Source organism: Centroberyx gerrardi, chromosome 4 (genome assembly GCF_048128805.1).
Source record: "Centroberyx gerrardi isolate f3 chromosome 4, fCenGer3.hap1.cur.20231027, whole genome shotgun sequence".
In the NCBI taxonomy this organism is placed as follows: Eukaryota; Metazoa; Chordata; class Actinopteri; order Beryciformes; family Berycidae; genus Centroberyx; species Centroberyx gerrardi.
The window spans coordinates 12,165,496-12,180,911 of NC_136000.1; the positions used below are offsets into that span (position 1 = coordinate 12,165,496).

Sequence of the window (15,416 nt, forward strand, 5' to 3'; positions counted from 1 at the left end):
GTTCTGATTTCTGTTTACTGGCAATTCAGCGGATATGAACATGGGCCACCTCTGCAGGAGCTCAGAGACCATGGAAGTCAATATCTGAGGTAGGTTGCTGTTTACACTACACTGTTTTCAGTGGAGGCTGGACTTGTAACATTTCAATCCCACTAGGGAGAAACTCTGTCATTTGAATATAATTACCTCCTCATCTGCAATGGCTTACTGGAGGTGAAAGTGGGTGTAAGAGAGATCAGTATTGATCCACATCTAATGTAAGGTCAGTTACTTTTCTAGGGTTAATGGCCAGCTATACACCCTTTTACACGCCATATTTATGCAGGCGTGGCTGGGTATATCTTGACTCAGATATAAACAGTTTATGCAATTACATAAAAAGTTAATGAAGATGATGGCAAAGCAGGTTGGTTTGTGTTCACACTGAAGCGACGGATGCAGCGGGAGGCCAGCTCAATGCATGATACTCTGTGACAGCAAGTGGCTTAGGCTTATGTCTGAACAGGGAAGGGCTGCAGAACAGACAGATGAAAGGTGGAGGAGGGAGAGAGACACACAAAGCCAGAGAAAGCCACAGATACTTTTGTCTCAGTGTTTGAGAGGAATGACAGGGAGAGGAGGGGGAAAGAAATGAGAAAGTCACAGAAGACATTGCCTCAGTATTTGATGGAAGCAAGAGATAGAGAGAGGGAGGGATGCAGGGGGTGGAGAGTGTCAGAAGATGGGAGAACTCTTCGCTGAGAGTGAACACCCTGTCTTCCCCTTTATTCTCTGTCGTGCTAAGAGTGAAAAAGAACATTTTAACAGTGAGCACAGGTAAATGCTGGGATACATCTCTACTCAGACTAGGTTGACATTTCTATTCACTATTCCCTGTGTGTCTTTTTGGATAGCTACTGATTGAGCTTTTGAAACATTTACAGGTGTTTGAAACATTTTCTTACTTACTTAAAGAACCAATTGTCTGAAATATTCTGATGTAAATGGACTTAAATCCAACAAGGCTTGTTTCCAACAAACATTGTCATAACAATGATATTCACTTCTATAGAAAGACACAAATGACCAATAGATGCCAGACTCATCTCAGAATCGCAAGTTGATTTTGTCCAAGTTGATAGACACTGAGGTTCTCGAATTACATAAACTAAACAATGACTACCCTCCAGGATCCAGGACACTGATGAAATTGATGTGTACAGGGGAGGATGAAGAAAAACAAGCCCCCCTCCTCCAGGAGGGCTGAGATCCAGCATATCTATCAATGCTACGCCTCAGGCCAGACGACTCTGCCTGCCTGCGCCCTCCTCAGGTTCCTCCACATGGAGCAGATGGAGCTAACAGCCAATCAAGAGACAGCAGAGGGTTTGATTGAGAGATATGAGATTGAAGAGACAGGTGAGACAAGGGAGAACTCGATATCATGTCACTGCTCGTTGCTCATTATTACTGGTAAAGCACATGGCTCTATTCGTCAAGGCCTCAGCAAGATTCAGCTTTGTCAAATGATGATACTTATTTAGCTTTGTCAAAAGTTAAGCCCTCCGTTCCAGTAGCTGCTGGTTTTAAATGCAAGTCAGACACAGTGTTCTGACAAAGTGTTTTGCTGTAAGCCCAGAGGCAGGGGGTTGAAATGACAGAAGGAAAATGGAAGAGTCAGGCACATCAGTGGACTAGCAGACCAGATGATGCCTAGGGCCCAGTGTGCTGCAAGCTGATTCACTCCATCACAAATTACAAAACAGGGGAAGCAACAAGACAAGGCTTACACACTAGGCTGCGTTGCCACTGAACAGAAGGCCCAGTTTTTTTCACTCGGTGGTATAATCTTTGAATGAGGAGGGGTTTCAAGGAGCAGCTTTTGGAGGCATCAAAATGAAATTCAATACATGTTTTACAATCTACGATATCTACAGTATTTATGTATTCGTCAACAGCATCATTGCTTGCTACAGTACATTATTTGCTGTATTTTGTATTACACACATTGTTGTTGTGGCCACAGTCAAGTGATGCTTGCACCAATGTCACCAACACAATTTCCTCTACATTTTTTGTACTTGGTGATGAAAGTGATGCTGATTCTGACTGTCGCTGACATAATGTAACTCTGCTCCTGTCCCTGGCAGCCAGAGCCAGCAGGTCCATGACGTTTGAGGGATTCCTCAGGTACATGGAGTCCAAGGACTGCTGTGTGTTTGACCAGTCCCACACCTCTGTGTACCAAGACTTGGACCAGCCTCTCTGCAATTACTTCATCTCCTCATCACACAACACCTACCTGACTGGAGATCAGCTGATAGGCAAGAGTCATCTGGATGCTTATGTCAGGTAGGTAATACACTGCCGACTTTCTTCTGGGTTCACCCCCACTGCCAGAGAAAGTAAAAACGAATTTCCCTGTAAGACAAAAAGAGGTGTAGTCCTAATATTTAGAACCAATATTTTATGATTAAGCATCCAAAGAAAATCATTTTACCTCTGCAAAATGCACCTGCAGGGAAGGTGCAATAATGTAAAAATGGCACTTTTAAAATGGTGACATTTGTATGATAATACCTGAAGATGTTTCCACATTCACGTAACAAGAATATGCTCACAATAATCAGCTGCCCCTGTAGTTGCATGACACATGACCTTCATTGTGGAGATCGCCATTAGACACCAGAGATTGCCATTAGACACCAGACCTAGGTTAAATAGTACTTTCTCATTGTTTGTTTTAGTCTATAGGTGCCACATGGGTGGGATTTGCCATATGCCATAAAAAAATTGGAAAATTGTTTTCAAATGTCATTTGAAAGCCAGTTTATTATACTTGTGTCTTGATGCTATAAACCCCAACCATCTGGTATTTTATGTAAAAAATAAATGATAAGACCTATTTTAAAATGCTATTTGACCAAGGTCTGATAGATACACATCTAAAATACCCCTCATCACTCTGTTATCCTCTCTTTAAAGCCTCTCCTCCAGACCTACAAGAACATAATGTGTGTTTTCTGGATACTCTCTTTTCCTCTGATTTCATTGACCGACTCATGTGCTGAGGCAGACAGTGAAATCGCTGTGGTCCCTTTATGGGACAATGGAGGTGATTACAAAAGGGGCTGATGGCAGCAATAGTGGTGCATTTATGGTCCCTGTGAAAGCGCTGAGCTCCCTGGCCTGCCGATAATGCAGAACCCTCTAACCTAGTGGACTGGGAGCTCTGGTTTACTTGCTAATGAAAGGATCATCAAGAGAGGAGATAGTGGCAGGGGTGGGTCACCTCTTAGTGATCCCTCTTTCCCTCAGGTGGGAGAATAACAAAGGGGAAAGGATGATTTACCTGGTAAAGCAACATGACAAGACAAGACATCCACACATGCTAAAAACATAAAAATATATACCACAAAAAACATATGGCCTACCACATAGACAGTGGTATATTTGTTGTGAAAGGCTGTAATGGTTTTGAAATGGGTCCCCAGACACTATTCACTTAATTTTTGTACAGTTCTCTTTATTGCTATATGTAAAAATTATAAATACATGCAGTACATGAGAATTTAATTCTGAAATCTCTGGATAGAATGCATTCATGAACAGCACCAACATACCAAAAAACACATATTGTCCAAGAGAAAACATTCATAGTGCTCATTAATATGACTAATTATAGGGAATTATCTTACCAGATAATGTTTTTTTCCTATATATATATTACCTGGAAAAAAAACAACAATGTAAAACTAATGATATTGCTATTGAATATCTCTAAAAGATAGAGCTTCCAGTCATCCAGTCTGTAAAAGTGTATCATCTTTGTCAACCACCAACAACAAGTATAAAAGTATATTAAGTGCTAAGAGCAGTTGTAAACAAGATTCACCATTTTCTGGTGCTGGATGGACAGCAGACAGGTCCACCCAGGGGTCTAATTTCATTTGGATAGAAGATGTCATTATTTGGATAGAGGCTGTTGTAATTAATTATTACATTGCAATTTGCAATTAATTATTCATAAGAATTTATATAACTGTTATCACTTGGATGGAATCTGTTATGGTCGTGGTGTCTTGGCTCCTGAGAAAGGTTGACAGATCTTGCGTGTAGAAAAGAAATGTTTGTGCCTCAACTCCTCCTCCAACGTCTTCCATTTCTCACGCGGTTCATTCTATGTGCTTATCATAGTCTTGCCACAGCTCAATGTGTATTTGTGCGCGTGTCTTTGTATGTGTGTATGTGCTTGTGTGCATGTGTGTGTGCTTGTATGTGTGTACTGTATGTGTGTGTGTGTATGTGGCGCAGTGCTCTGAGGAAAGGCTGCCGCTGTCTAGAGATTGACTGCTGGGATGGGCCAGACATGGAGCCTGTCGTCTATCATGGCTACACCCTGACCACTAAGATCCTGTTCAAGGATGTCATCACCACAGTGGAGCAACATGCCTTCGAGGTAACAGTGCATGTTACAGTATGTTACATGGCGTGTGAAGAGCATTTCCTGGAGTGGTGCATCAGGCGACTACCTCCATGTTCACTCTTGGCTCTGTAGGCTCCAGGACCTCCTACTGATCTGCATTTGCTGTAATTAATAACACTTCTAATAGCAATGTTTTGCCTGGCAGGCTATCTTTGATTCAGGGAGTTAAGCCATTCCCTGTGATGTTTCTGGAGGAACTCTTAGACCTTGCATACAGAGAGACTGAAAATATCCAGGTCGACGCTAATTAAAATATGGATTTTATCATGATTTTGCTGGTGTGGTTATTTTGTGCCAGGTGTCTGCCTACCCAGTGATCCTGTCATTGGAAAACCATTGCTCCCAGGAGCAGCAGGTGGTCATGGCCCAGTACCTCACCTCCATCCTGGGGGAGAAGCTGCTGAAAGCCCCCTTGGATCTCCCTACCTCTGGAGAACTACCAAGCCCAAACGTAAGAATCTTTACTAGCACTAGATTGTGCATACCAGTACAGAAAAAGTCAGCTATAGTCTTTTTCAAACTTTATTATTTTTGAGTAAGACCTTGACTATCTGAGTTCAAATCTAGAAGCAGAGGCTGTGTTTAATGTTAGTGCTGCTGGTGAAGCCAGAGAGATTACAGTGTTTGTATGTATGAAGCCCTTCATCCTCTGTCGTACCAAAGCAGAACAAGAAGAGAGTCAGACTTTTTAGTCATCATGGAGGACCTTGTTAGCCTGTCTCTGAAGCAGCCCATAATAGATGGGGTCTTACTTCCTCTGCCTCTCTCTTCCATTGGGACCTAGGGATACATAGGCTCCTGCACTTGCAAGGCTCTTTAATCTTCACAAAAAACTAACGGATGGGGTTGTTCCTGAGAAGTGTCCATCACTTTAAGAGTGCTGAGGCACTTGAGTTGATTGTTCATTTAGATTAGCCTGTTTGGGTCCTGAAAGCATCTGCCGCCACTCATGACTGAGCGATTTGGTTGAAAGATGCTGGCACAGTCACTCCAGCCTACTGAATATTACTGGGAGGATGAAGGATTTTCCTCGGTATGTAGATTCATGTGTGCTGTCTCTGTGGGGTTTCTTTTGTGCCTTTGACTTTTACTGCCGTGGAGAGTGCTGCAGAGAAAAATGAGTTGTGATGTGTCCTGAGTGTGCATGTATGATTTTCTTCTCCATATCAATTTTTCATCTTTATGGCACAGTAGGTGCGGGCTTAAATGGGAGCCTCAGCACTAATGGTTTCATCTTGACTCTTAACCCCCAGCTACTTGTACACTGAATCAATTTTCATGAGGTTCTGTCACGTTCATGCTGCTTAACATCCAGCTTAACATCCAGTTATGTAAGTGGAGCCAGTATGCTCTACTCTGCCATCATAATGATCACAACTGTTTAGTATATACTCCCTTCTAAGCAGACAGAGGTTTTAAACCTGTTTACCAAGTCATCAAAGTGACGAGCAGGCTGGAAAACCCAATTATGTTGTCTCTTGTTTTACATTAGCCAGTGTTATTGCAGGATTAGCAATAAGTTATCTTTCATTAACAAGTTATTACTCCACTTATTACTGTAAACATGAGCGTAATTCTCTTTTAGGGCCTCACATGATGCCATAAATCACAACTAAATAAGTAAAGCCTCCGTTCTAGCTGCCCACAGTATATCATCTCGTGTAATCGCAATGAAAAATGAGACAGTGTGGTGCCAAAGGAAGCCCTGAAGCTTATAATTTTCAATGTGAAAGTTATAATTTTCAGTGTGAAAGATATGCAGATCTATTCGCAGCAGGAGATTGATACTGTATGGACTGCTATAGGTTGTGAATGTTGGAGGATCTGTAATTATTTTGTGTATTTAGCGTATTTTGAGTATGCATCCCTAACTCTGACAGGGTGACTTCCTCTCATGCAGATTACCATGGAGCTGTTGGTTTCCAAAGCCAAACCACAGTGTTTTAACTTTAAACATATTGCTGCTCATCTGTCTTGGACACCAAGCAGATCAAAGCCAAGACATTGATACTACTTTGAAATGTAGCAGCAGGCATATGCGTGATTCAGCACACCCTCTGCTTTTTCCATCCACTTAGATATAACACTTCTGTCAAACTTGGCTGTGTGTTTGTACTCACTGATGCGGATGTGGCCACTCAATGATTCTTTGAAGAACAGCATCATTTTGACAAATCAGAGAGGAGGCGGTTTGTGCCAAGGGAATGTTTTGATGTTTGTCTCCTAAGTTTGAGGATGCTGATCAAGAAGGACAATGCAGGCAGCTTGTGTGGGGAATTTGTTTAACTGGTGTGACTGAGACTAATGTGTGTATCCATGCATATGTGCATGCATGTGTACATCCATGTATGTGTGTGTGTGTGTGTGTGTGTGTGTGTGTGTGTGTGTGTGTGTGTGTGTGCATGTATTCTGTGTCTGGGGATGACAGAACCTGAAGTATAAAATCCTCATCAAGAATAAAAAGCTGAGGCCTCACAGTGAGACAGAGGACATAGCAGGAAGAGAGGGAGAGGAGAGCGAAGATGAGGAGGAGGATGAGGAGGAGGATGAGGAGCCTCTAACCAAATCAAAGTTCTGGTCTCCCAAAAAGACAGGGTCAAAGAAGAAAGTAAGTCAGGGGTCTCAGTTAGATTAAAGAAGACATTTCTCAAAGAGATACTGAAACAGCCATAGACTACTTTTAAGGGGAGACACATACATATTGGAGAGACATTTAGACTGACTAAGAGAGCAGTAAGCCAAGATGGGACGAAAAGGTAAAGCTTTAGTCTTGCATTCATTAGTATTTCAACAGTATTTGTGGCAATTTGGTGAATGTTCTCTGTTTGGTTTGTCCCTCTCTGCGCCCATAATGAGTAGAAGAAGAAGGTGGTGGTGGCTGAGGCTCTGTCTGACCTGGTCATCTACACCAGGTCTGTCAAATTTATCAGCTTCAGTCATTCTAAGGACAACCAGAACTTCTATGAGAACACGTCCATGGGAGAAAAGAAGGCACACAAGCTGGCCAAAGCCTCAGGTAAAGTGGACAATGGCTTTTATGGAGTTGAAATAGTGGTGCATAGCGTTTGTCTTCAATTGTAGGGAAGAGTATGGATTTAAAATGATCAAGAATGTGCATAATTAAATGTAAATACACAGAAAATATCATTTTGATGATTCAGATGATTTATAATCACATAGAGCCCAAAGGGAAAGTGTCTGCAGATCCTTTTATGACTGGAAATGCAATGAGCTCCCGGGCCATAAAGCTCCATAATAGAGAAAGCATATTGAACATGACATATGCTACATAGGGGAGTGCTATTTAAGGCAAAAAGAACATAACAGCAAAAGCTCAGAAATGTGTCTTGTACTCTCAATGTTGGGGCAGTGGAAAGAGCCCACGGAGGTTTGAATCAAATGATAATCAGTTAAACTGTCATCACGCTGCTGTGTGGCAGTATATTGGAGAAACAGAGTGATGCAGAGAAATGAGCTCTGTTCCTGCTGCGGGGAAACAACACTTTCCAGACACACAGCTATATTATGAGCTAGTTTGCTTGGGTGACAGGGACCAAGAACAATCTCAGCTACGCTCTAGCTATAAGAACCATATATACACTTTCATCCCCAACCTCTGTAGGGAAATGACACTCTCCAGACACAGCTATGGTATGATCACATGGAGACTGAAACACTGTGCTGATCCTTACAGCCTATCTAGGATGAAGATAATTATGCAGCGACCAAAACCTGATCAGGACATAGTTTCACACACTGAACACTGCTTCAACTATTCTCTCTAGAAAAGTCTCCCTTGTGGCTTCACAGAATACATTTCCATTAATATGCATTTGACATGAGGTTGAAATGACAATTTGATTTGCATATGTTTGAACTCTCATCCAAAAAAAAAAAAAAAACAAGAACCAAGAATTATATCTGTGATGTCATGAACCTGGACCTGTTCCTCTGACATTGGAAATGGGAAACTGACATTGCTATAACTGTTACTGTTAACCCTGGATGCTGTCACTGCATCAGTGAAGGTGGTCTCCAAATCACTGTCAGTGGTGCAGCTACAGGGTCCCTCTCTTGATGACGCCATGAAGAGCCTCTTGGCTCTCTTGCTTTTAGCTTTTAGCTTTAGGACGTCCCAGGATGTTCCCAAGTCAGAAATTCAGACTGAAATGTCCAGGATCATAAGGATAACATTTGTGAATTCTGCATCAGTGATTTTCTCATTAAATAGTGTGTGTTAGAGGAGACATTTGATCACTCATTGCTGTGTGTCCTCTGTCCCAGGCCCAGAGTTTGTTCAACATAACCAGAGGTTCCTCAGCAGGATTTACCCAGCAGGCTCCAGGACGTCCTCCTCCAACTACAACCCGCAGGAGTTCTGGAACGTTGGCTCACAGCTAGGTGGGTAGGAGGGAGCATGTGCCTACATGCATGTAGGCACATACACATCTTAGCAAGCAATGTTGTTTTTCACATTTTAGTTTGAACTTTTCCAAATGCTTTGTTGTTAACTGTGTTTCTTTTTTGGATGAGATGAAAACCCTGATCATTTTAACTGCTTAAGGACATGGAGATAAATCTCCTTTGTGTCAGCGTTTTTGACAGGAATCCAAAAGTTGTCAACACATACTGAACAACCACACTCCATTGTAAGCCTTTGAAATGGAAGGAAATACATTCAAGAAACTTGGATTGTGAAACTTCAAAGGGAACAGCAAGGCTGAGTGTCCTGTCGATTAGCACTGAAAAGAACATTTCATTCCACTCCGCAGTCTGAACCACCTCATCTGTGTTTTCCTGGGAGCAAGTCCTCTCCTGTCCCTTATCACACCCTTTCTAAATCGATTTGCACCCTCCTGGATGGATTTTTTTTTTTTGTATAAACTAAAGCCTTGTCTGGGTCAGAGCTTAGCTTTTTATATTCAGTAATAATTTCCTTGGAGTCAAGCCTGAGTAGTAGGCTTTACTCTATATCACATGCTGGTGTGTGTCTGTTTTTGTGCGTGTGTGAGTGTGCAAGTATGCAAGTGTGTCTGTGTGTCTGATTACCACATAATACAGTCATAACCAGTTTGCAAGGACCCAGAGAAATCCCAGCTACGCTTCAAAGAACCATATATACACTTGATTTCCTCAAGCCCTCAGCCATTCAAGATTGCCCACGGACTTAAAGTCACAACCTGACAAATCTAATCTGTCTGGTCCCATCTCGGCCAGTGTTCCTGTCAGTCCACCTGTCTTTACACAGCCTCCTCCTACCTCTCCATCTCTTCAGTCAGTCAGGCACTGATTTTAACGCGGACTGATTTCCCCGCTGATCAGTGAGCAGACTGTCTCTCCGTGCTTCAGTGGCAGCTGTGCCGATGGAGATCGGCACTGCTCACAGCTCCAGGAGACCGCAGTACAAAGAAGCCTGGATGGATCAATTAGAGTACAGTTAGATGAGCAGAACATTCACCGGGGCCCCTGTGACACACACAGAGGAAGAGTATATGAAAGAATGCAGAAAGATGCAGAGCAATGTGTTGGTACAGGAAGTTGGAGTCACAATAGTAGCAGGTGTTTCTTTGCAAAAACCAGGACTGATCTGTGGTATTCCAGACTCACCGGCGATGCCAAATCCAGCCTGGGAGAGCACATAATTCAAATCTATCGGCAGGATCACATCTGCTGCTTTCTTTATCCTCCAATCTATTCATAGTGCAAACGCGTATACACTGAAGACTATGCAGTACACACACCAAGCCATAGCTTTGCACCATAGCAAAGGCCATTGAAGATGCTTTCATTGCACAGTGTGTGATTTGGAATGCTTCCCTCGTGAATTAGAATGCCTCCCTGATGCAATGTACGCTATTGTTGCAGAAACATTTTGAGTCATTGTATAGTGTAGCTCCCTCCTGCAAAATGAACAGGAGCATGAAAAATGGAAGGTATCAGTGGAATGCAGCAAAATCAATTCATGGCGCTTGTTTTTATTTTAAAAGGCTTCAGGCATTTTCAATTTTGTTTCTATCAAATCCTTGCCTCTGCTCTGTGGCACCTCTTTTTCATTGTTGCAAGATTGTATTGTGATGTTTTGCAGTGGCACTCAACTTCCAGTCTGTGGGCTTGCCTATGGACCTTAACAACGGGTGTTTCCAGGACAATGGTGGCTGTGGGTACATCCTGAAGCCAGCGGTGCTCAGGTCCAGTCAGAGGAGCTTTGATCCCAACTGCTGCCAGCACAGCCTCAGGCCCACACACCTGCTGCTCAAGGTACTGCGCTGGATTGCTGAACTCTCAATAATCCACTCTGGGTGGATTTATGGATTAAGGTGTCATGTTACAGGACGTGTGTGTGTGTGTGTATCTGTGTGCGAGTGTGTGCTTTATGGCTTTGTGTGCACGTATGTTTGTGACCATGCCTCCCAATCTAGGGCACTGTGTAGTTGAGCTCATCTTACTCTTTGCCTCCAGATAAGTGCTTTCCTGCTGGATTCTGTGAACCAACAATGATGTAAAACTCCCTGAGAGTGTTTCCGTTTAATTCGATTATCTCCCACAGAAAGTGAGGGGGGTAGAGAGAGAGAGAGAGAGAGAGAGAGAGAGAGAGAGAGAGCGGGAGAGAAAAAGAGATAGAGGGGGGTTGATGCAATGCAATTAGACCTGGGGTCTAATGGATATACCTCCTCTCTTCCATATTTCAGAAAAATCTGTGCTTTGGGGGCAAGTAATATCAGCACTTGTATAGCATCCCAGAGACATGACAAATGGCAAGGCTGCAGAGAGCATGGTCACATCAGGAGTCCACTTTTTAGAACTGTAATACAACCCTCTATGATCTCTTTAGTAGAGCCATAAGTAATACTGTCACACACTAACTCTTATCAGCCCAATTAGAGAGATACAGCAATTTGTTCTTTGTGTGTGTAACATGCCAATGAGACTCAGAGATATCTGGGGCTTTGTACAGCAAAGACAATGTGTGGAATTGCCTGGGAACGCATGGGACTGATAGAGACTTAATGGAGGGATGCTTGGGCAAGTCTTATTTATTGTAGTGGTATCACTCTTATGAATAGATATGAACCATAGTGTAAACCCTCTTTATCAACAGTTAGTTGAGGATAATACTACCTGCATTACCAGATCTTATGCATCTGAGTGTATTTATATTTTTCTACCTGATCCAGGACTATTTCCTCAGCTGACCTGGCTCATTATGCCGACTATAAATGTAACTATTTACACCTTTGATAAGCGTTATCTGTGCATTCACATCATGCCATCTGGGGCTTTAAATACTGCCCCAATTATCTGGGTTACTGTCATCATTCACAGCCATTTCCAAAAGGGAAGGAGAGAGAAAACTACACATAACTCTGGATAGGCCGTGCTGCGTAAAACGCTACTCTAGAGAGATACACCTCCATTAGCTTGCTTTATATGGCGACAAAATGTATCAGTGGCAAAAAAGGATAAATGACTCCCTTACCCGTGGTAGAAAAAAAAATCTGGATCAGATAACATTTCATGAGAATGTATAGACTCTCAACAGTTAAATAAATTCACAAGTGAGATTGTCTACCAGTGGAATATGCACACACAATATATCTTCCCAGCACTGCGCATGAAATATAAATGTGGTGCGTTCCATTTTGGGATGCCCAGGGAAAAAGCCCTACCTCTATTTATTCACGTCATCATCCAGTATTATTTGGGCTTTTTGATCACTTCAGGGAAAAGCCTGCAATCTTGACTCGACTCTCAACTCTGTTGGAATCATGAATAGCATTGAGCATTCGAACTTAGGTAGGCTCTGGTGTTCAATCATTAAATAGTAAATTATTCATCTGCTTCGGAAAACAATACTTCCCCTCGAGGCTTCATGAACCTATTTTGCATAAAACTGTCAACTAAGTGATGGTCTGTTTTTCTATAACAAATTCTCATGAATTGACAACTTGCAAACCACGCACTCATTCATTCACTATCTGTGCACTCAAAAGCATGAAGGAACAGCACATCAGCATCGCAACTTTTAACGTGCATATTGTAGGCCATTCTGTTGCATTTTGGGCCGGACACTGTAAAGCTCCATCGGTGCCAAGCAGGGCATGTCCAGATAAGTGCATGCAGGTTTGTCTTTGATCAGGGCTGGGGAAGGGGAGGCTCAGTGTGAGGGGACTGCAGATAAGGCTGCCTCTCTCCAGACTAGTGTAATTACAGCCCTCCCTCTCTTCTCCTCTCCTCTCCTCTCCTCTCCTCTCCTCTCCTCTCCACACACCAATTTTGTGTGTGTGTGTGTGTTTTTTTTTGATGTGTGTCTAAAGGTGATCAGTGGATCCAACCTTCCTGTCCCAAGGAGTGGCAAAGCTCTGGACCCCTTTGTCAGAGTGGAGATCCAGGGGGTTGTATCTGACTCCCGCAGAAGAAACACAGACACTGTCAAAAACAACTGTAAGTATTGTACTACAAACTCACCTGTACACTCTGAGACTGTAAACTGAGTGCAAGGACACAGGAATACACTGTATAGCAGGAACCACAACACAAAAATGTTTCAAAATGAAGCTACTCACGAGGACAAGATCACAGACGACAAATCAGAGGAAATTATATTAAACAAAACATATTGATGAGAGGGTGCTGCGTCTAACAATAGTTCAAACCAAGATGCATCAATACTCACATGAACTATACTCGGACTAGTGTATGAATCACTGACAGTCAGCCTTTTCTGTGATGCAGGAACAGTCTCCACTCCAGAGGATGAAAGCCTTGTATTTTCAAAAAGTCCACTTTCCAGAAATTAAGAATAACAGCCTTATTTTCAGTTTGCTTTCATTTTTGAGACTTTATCATGGCCCTTGGGCCATGATACTTGCTCTACCTACAGAGGACCATGTAAACCTTCATTTCAAGTAAAAACATGAAAATCACCAAAACTGGATTCCAAAGAGTTTTTTTTTTTTTTCTGTGACAGCAGTATTTTGCGGTTTCTGTAAGGTTTTTTCCCTCCTTTTGAATCCAATTCCCGGATGGCTGCTGTTGGGGTTCTGAGGTGAAATGTGCTGATGAGCCTCTTGAAAACGTAGAAGTGGATTGCCTTTGAAGAGGAATCTGCCATGCACCACTGCTATGACTGGAAACATAGAGTACTGGAGTAGAGAGTCACTGCACTGCACACGGGATTTAGTGCTACAGTGTAATTATGCATCACTAAGATCCTCATACCTACACAGATTTAGTGTGTGTCCAAATGTGTCACCTTTACCATATCACCAAATGTGCAAGAACAGCTTTACACACATCCAATTACAATGCATCTCAGTCATGATGACAAAGCCCTTGATTTTGTTTATGGTTGTTTAGAAGGATAATGCCTGAAAATGCCTCATTCAATCTTAATTTGCTATGAACCGCCCTTAGCCGTCATCAGACTTTCACCCAAGTGTGAAAGCTGTCCCTCTGCAGCGTAATTGCTTTTGCTGAGGTCTTTTCATGGAGGTTTCGACAGACTTATCCTATTTCAGCTGGTGTTCACCCCTGATCATATGTCGCCTTCCATTTGGAGTTGGCGTTTTCAAAGCTATAGCAAACATGGAAATGAACTTGTGAACAAAACATGTGTCAGATGATTTAGAGTGGATTCAGATACGAGGTTGGCGGGACAAGGCTGTATTGCTGCTCAGTGAGATGAGACAAAGAGGGAGGGAGACAGAGAGACAGAGAGAGAAATCTGGGAGGGTGCAGACTGCTTATGCATGGGCATAAATCATAAAATCATTTCACACTAGGAAACAGATAAGGTCACTGGTGAATACAAATGAATGTAGATGTAGCAGAAAACTTGGATGGAGCAGAGGAACTTGAGCACATTGTTTTGAATCAGAAAGGGAGTTAGGAGTGAAGTACAGAGGACTCATTACTATTAATTAACTACATACACTCTCCTTTGTCATTGCAAAACAGCACCCAAACTATTTGTACTATTTCTAAATATTTCTAACACTAAACCATTAATGAATAGGAAAAGGCAGGTAAAGAAAATGAATGAATGTATCATGGCAGGCTAATAATAGACCCTCACCTCTGAAGTGTTTCTGGTGATGGTAACTGTACTCCTGTGTCCTCTGCTGTGAAGGCCACTTGACTTCAGAGCACCTTGGAGAGCTGAGGCTGTGGTACTTTAAGTGTCTGACGGACTAATCAGTGACATCTTTAAAATCATCTTTAACATCTTTAAAATCACTTCTCAAAGCATATTTTTACAGATAGGCTTTAATATAACTTTTGTCTACTGATGCTTTAGGTTTTAAACATATGTAACCTTGTTTTGAATCCATACCTGGCATTTATATTACTCATCTTATTGCTGTTTTTTTAATGTGTTATTTATCATTTGTAACCCTGTTCTGAAAAGAGAGTTTATTGTTATTAATATTATTATTTTTACAGCTCTGAGTCCTCGCTGGGATGCTGACATGAATTTCAGCATCAGTGTCCCTGAGCTCTGCCTCATCCGCTTCTCTGTTCGAGACCAGACCGGCCTTCTCAGCAGTGAGTTTGTGGGCCAGTACACCCTGCCCTTCACCAGCATGAAGAAAGGTGAGACACAGAGGCGGGGAGAGTGAGAAGGGGGTCGGGTGTGAGACGGAGAGCTAAATTACATCAGGCGACATTGCGTGACCATTACTGTATTTCCCCATATTCACTGTGTCAGCATTACCTATGATTGGTCTCTGCTTGGTGCGGGTGAGTTTATGTGCAAATGCCTCTGTGCACGTTTGTGTGATGCTCATATCACAGCTACTGCACACGTTTTAGTGTGTGTGTACCTGCAGTTTTACGAGAACCCCCCTCCCCTCTCCACCCCCCAGGTTACCGCTGGGTGCCCCTCCTGTCCCGAGACGGATCCAGCCTGGACCCAGCCTCCCTCTTCATCTTTGTGTGGTATTCCTAAAAC

The 15,416-nt window shown here is 42.6% G+C and overlaps 1 protein-coding gene across 1 annotated transcript; it reads left to right on the forward strand.

Annotated features, from left to right (window-relative positions):
* Nucleotides 1-1,208: 1,208 nt before the first annotated feature.
* LOC139910318 (1-phosphatidylinositol 4,5-bisphosphate phosphodiesterase zeta-1-like) lies at nt 1,209-15,413 on the forward strand. Its single transcript, XM_071897590.2, has 11 exons — nt 1,209-1,398; nt 2,130-2,331; nt 4,294-4,438; nt 4,764-4,916; nt 6,894-7,073; nt 7,328-7,481; nt 8,750-8,866; nt 10,551-10,723; nt 12,781-12,907; nt 14,909-15,058; nt 15,331-15,413. Exons 1-11 carry the CDS (start codon nt 1,209-1,211, stop codon nt 15,411-15,413), a joined length of 1,674 nt encoding a protein of 557 aa, XP_071753691.1.
* Nucleotides 15,414-15,416: the final 3 nt, after the last annotated feature.

Coding starts and splice junctions, on each gene's coding strand:
- LOC139910318 (XM_071897590.2), top strand. CDS start 1,209: ATGAAGAAAAACAAGCCCCCCTCCTCCAGGAGGGCTGAGATCCAGCAT. Junction 8,867..10,550: donor GAACGTTGGCTCACAGCTAG/GTGGGTAGGAGG, acceptor GATGTTTTGCAG/TGGCACTCAACTTCCAGTCT. Junction 15,059..15,330: donor CTTCACCAGCATGAAGAAAG/GTGAGACACAGA, acceptor TCCACCCCCCAG/GTTACCGCTGGGTGCCCCTC.